Source organism: Cicer arietinum, chromosome 4 (genome assembly GCF_000331145.2).
Source record: "Cicer arietinum cultivar CDC Frontier isolate Library 1 chromosome 4, Cicar.CDCFrontier_v2.0, whole genome shotgun sequence".
Lineage (NCBI taxonomy): Eukaryota > Viridiplantae > Streptophyta > Magnoliopsida > Fabales > Fabaceae > Cicer > Cicer arietinum.
In genome coordinates, this window is record NC_021163.2 from 53,822,774 (window position 1) to 53,826,900 (window position 4,127).

The 4,127-nt window shown below is 31.2% G+C and overlaps 1 protein-coding gene across 1 annotated transcript in view; it reads left to right on the forward strand.

Annotated features, from left to right (window-relative positions):
• The first annotated feature begins 1,166 nt into the window (after positions 1-1,166).
• The window catches only part of LOC101515231 (uncharacterized), a 6,129-nt gene continuing 3,168 nt past the window's right edge, over positions 1,167-4,127 (forward strand). Inside the window, exons 1-5 of the mRNA XM_004498117.4 lie at positions 1,167-1,499; positions 2,333-2,530; positions 2,919-3,016; positions 3,648-3,735; positions 3,823-4,026. Of these exons, the coding sequence (XP_004498174.1) occupies positions 1,308-1,499; positions 2,333-2,530; positions 2,919-3,016; positions 3,648-3,735; positions 3,823-4,026 (780 nt within the window). The 5' untranslated portion in view covers positions 1,167-1,307. The remainder of the gene's footprint in view (positions 1,500-2,332; positions 2,531-2,918; positions 3,017-3,647; positions 3,736-3,822; positions 4,027-4,127) is intronic.

The following is a 4,127-nucleotide window of genomic DNA, read 5'->3' on the forward strand; positions in this document are numbered from 1 at the left end:
TATATATATATGATATACGCTAACCCAAACTCATATACATTTTTTTAATTCACCAAATTAAAATGATTTTATGTTACGGAAAAAAAATACCCTTACCCAAACTCTTCTCTTCTTCCAAAATCTCAAACATAGTCTAACCATTGCTATATTGTTTTGTTTTTTACAATCTCGGTGTAGTGTTTAAACTTCAATTAATAGTTTTATTTTTATATAAACTAAGACATTTATGGACTTTCGATCAAATAAGTAAGAAATCAAAATATCTACTACCAGTTATTTTGTTCGGTCAAATATCGACCAAATAAGTTATTTGTTCGGTCTTATTTGAGTTATGTATAATTTTTATAAAATGGTTAATTACATTAATTTTAATAATAAAGTAAATGTTTAATTGTAGTTTTAGCAATTCATAAATTTAGTTCTTTTATTTTAAAATCTAATAATTTTAATTATTTATTTTAATTAAAAATATATAATGTAACTTGTTTTAAATAACGTGACATATAATATGATGTTATAGAATGATTAACAAAAACAAAAACGAAATCAAAATAAAACCCTACAAAAATATAACTTTATACTTCTGTTTTTTTTTCTTTTTATTTTTATAAATTAAATAATGACATGTGAATAATTAATCCATCTACATTGTTATATATCATATCACATCATTTAAAATATCTTAAATTATTATTTTTAAGTTTAAAAATATGAGGGAGACAATAACTGTTAACTTTTAAAATAATGATCAATTTCATGAATATATGAAAATAGAGAGACCAAAATTATAATTAAAATTAAGTATAAAATGGATTTCATTACTTAAATATTCTTATTAACGAGATTAATGGAGAAATTTAAAGAGTTAAAATATAATAAATAAATAAAAATTAATGAAAAAAAATTAATATTATAAAATAAAAAATAATTTAAAACATAAAAAAATAGTAATAGAAGTCCAATATCCAATCAATAGGAGAAAAAATGGAAATTTATATAAATATTAATTAATTTTCCACTCAGATCTAATAAAATTTGAGGAAAAAGTTTTGGATTGGGGTTAAAATTGTTTGTATGGCACAAAAATAATTGCTTCACTAATTAAACCAAATAACGGTATAGCTTTAAAACGACGTCGTTCATGCCTACATTGCTTTCCATTGACGTGCTTGCTATGCACATTTTCAAATCAAAAAATCATCATAGCAAATCGAACTTCCATGTTTTCCCAACACCAACAATAATCAAATCTCCTTGGGTTTCTTCCCAACACTGAAAAAAAACAACTACAAATTTCAGAAAAAAAAATGGATGACCAAACACAGTCTAAGAATAAGAAAAACGACGACGAGGAAGTTGAGGAACAACTACAAGACGATAATCCTCCGGTTGCCGGAGCCGATGGTGGAAATTGGGGTGGTTGGGGGTTTTCTCCCCTCTCCATTCTCTCCGATCTTCAGAAGGCCGCTGCTGTTGCCGCTGAAGAGATCTCTCGAAATGTACGTTTTGAAATCTACGACGCCGTTTTGTTTATTTGTTCAATGCATTCATTTCGATCTATGAATTTTCCTTTTTGATTTTGTGATCACAGTTTAAGATTCAGTGTCAATTGATTATGTACTGCAACTGCAATGTGGTTGTTTTAATTAATTAATTTTTTTTTTTAATTTTAAATGGGATTAGGGTTGCTTTAATATGTTGCTTTATTTGCTTTTTTATTTTTTTATTTTTTTTTCTTGTGGAAAATGTTTGTTACTGATTTAGCCGATAGTCGAATAGCTCAGTTTAGATATGAGTTTCACAGAATGTAGTTTTTTTTATAATTTATTTCTTTATGAAGAAAACTGTGTAGGGTTTATTCTCTGTAGGAGTCAAAATTAGTATGTGGGAATGAATAATGCTATTCTTGGCTTAAAATAAGTCCACGACTGCAATCTCAGCCGCAACATAAAGGTTTTTGACCGCGATTAGGCTGCATCAGCCATAGCGGAAGGGGCTAGACTCTCACAACATGCTGAACTCAGGTTCAAGTAACAGCTGGGAGAGGTACTCACATTTAGTGTCCCACACATCTCGAATAGTATTACCTCCGGTTGGAGAACCTATGGGAAACAAAAAAACCCATGAATCTACCGCTGGCACTATTTGAAACCTTGATGCTATACTCTCCTAGTAAATCCTTGCATAATTACTTATAATGGATAAATTAAATCAAATGAAAATGTAGAGGCATTAATTTGTTGGAAGCTATTTAATTTTGGAAGGATATTAGCTTATTAGAAATGAACAATAGGAGGATGTAGATGTGAATTAATGGTGTTTCAAATTGCAGGCTGCTTCAGTTGCACAAACAGCGTCAAAGAGCATTGCAGAGTTGCAAATCACTGCTGAAGATTCGGAATCTTCGAAAGAGGATGTAGGGGATGAAGGATCTGCAAAGGAAAGTGATGAGGAGAGTGACATTGACCCATTGCGAAAATCTGCTCTGGATAAATTGGAGAAAGCTAGTGAAGATTCACTGCTTAGTCAGGCATGCATTGAAGTTCTTTAAGTTTTTAATCTTTTTATGTTGATATCTTTTCTGCTGAGTGACGGTGAAAATAGTGCTTAATTGAGCTTCTAGCCTATGTTTTTATGATCTTCATGATTGTCTTGACTAATTGTAGGCAATATTGTTGTTTAAGAAAGACAATTGATGGTTTAATGTCGTTGCATAATTTCTGTATTTATGAATGCAAATTTTACTCTTTTAGCTAGCTTATAGAATCTTATCACTGGATATGAATTAATTATGATAGGATATTATGCTATTGTTTGGTCCATGTAGGCAACCCCACATAGTGGGAAAAGACTTTTCTTGTTGTTATCTAGTCTGTAATTTATCCATCACTTATACTTCAGCTCTGTAATGTGTGTAGGGTTTGAAGGTTTTTGATAATTCTGTGGAGACTTTTGCTTCTGGAGCATGGAGTGCTTTAGGAAATGCATGGAGAGGGGGCAGTGTGTTAGTTCACAAGTATGATTGATCGTTTTAATTTTTTTCATTAATTAATTGATTATAATTTTATAGTAACATACATGGGGATTGTACTTTTAGTTTTGTTGCTGATCACTAGTATGGTGATATCTAGATATTTTGATGAATACACATGCCTACGTAATTTGTAACTAGCGCATCGTGTAACTTTTTAAATGAGAGCTAAGTATGGACAAACATGTACTTCACCTTTAGTAAAACTCACCTGTGAAACACTAGTATTATCAATACTGCTACAACGTGGTTGATTAATTGGGCCTTTATAAGTTAGGCAAGACCCTGTCATCTTTTCCTCTGTAGATGTTACCTTACTTTCTTTCATCCACCACAATGTCCCAATCTATAACACTAAGCTTATGATCTTATTGACTTTTCACTTCCTAAAATTCATAAAAGAGGAAATTTTATTAAAGAATAGAAATTGAAGAATACAGAAGCAGAGGATAAGAAATCCATCTACAAGTAACTGAAAACAACGAAGTCTTAGTTTGGGTTAGACACTGACCAGTGTACTTCACTAATGTATAGACATGGGTGCTTCCTATCATACATCAAATTTTTTTTCCCACCTAACAGCTATTAACATGAATAATGTCTTTGTTTTGTTTAGGCTCGAGAATTCAGCTTCAAATCTTGCAGGATCTGTACAGAATGATGGACCAGGGGCTGCAGGTTCTAATGCACCTTCCCTGTTAGAGGTTTGGAAAGCCTCTGTCATTCTCAACAGGATTTCTTTTATCAATAATGACATATATACATGCTTATTTCTATTTATTATGTTACAGACTGGAAAAGCTTTTACTGCAAAGGGAATGCAAGTGCTTGAATATGTGGGTAAGGAGACAATGGACTTATTGATCAGTGAAACTGGAATTGAGGTTGAAAAGGCTAGAAAAGAAGGTGATGAGCAAAACGATGGGGACCAATTATTAGAAGAAGTGACATTTGATCGATGTTTTTACATTTATGGAGGTCCAGAGCAGCTGGAGGTAAATATCTTACAATATCGTTATTATTATATCTTGCAGAATCTGTTAGAGTATGTTTAGTTGTGAGAAAAAAATAAAGAGAAAAAAAGACGAGAAAGAGT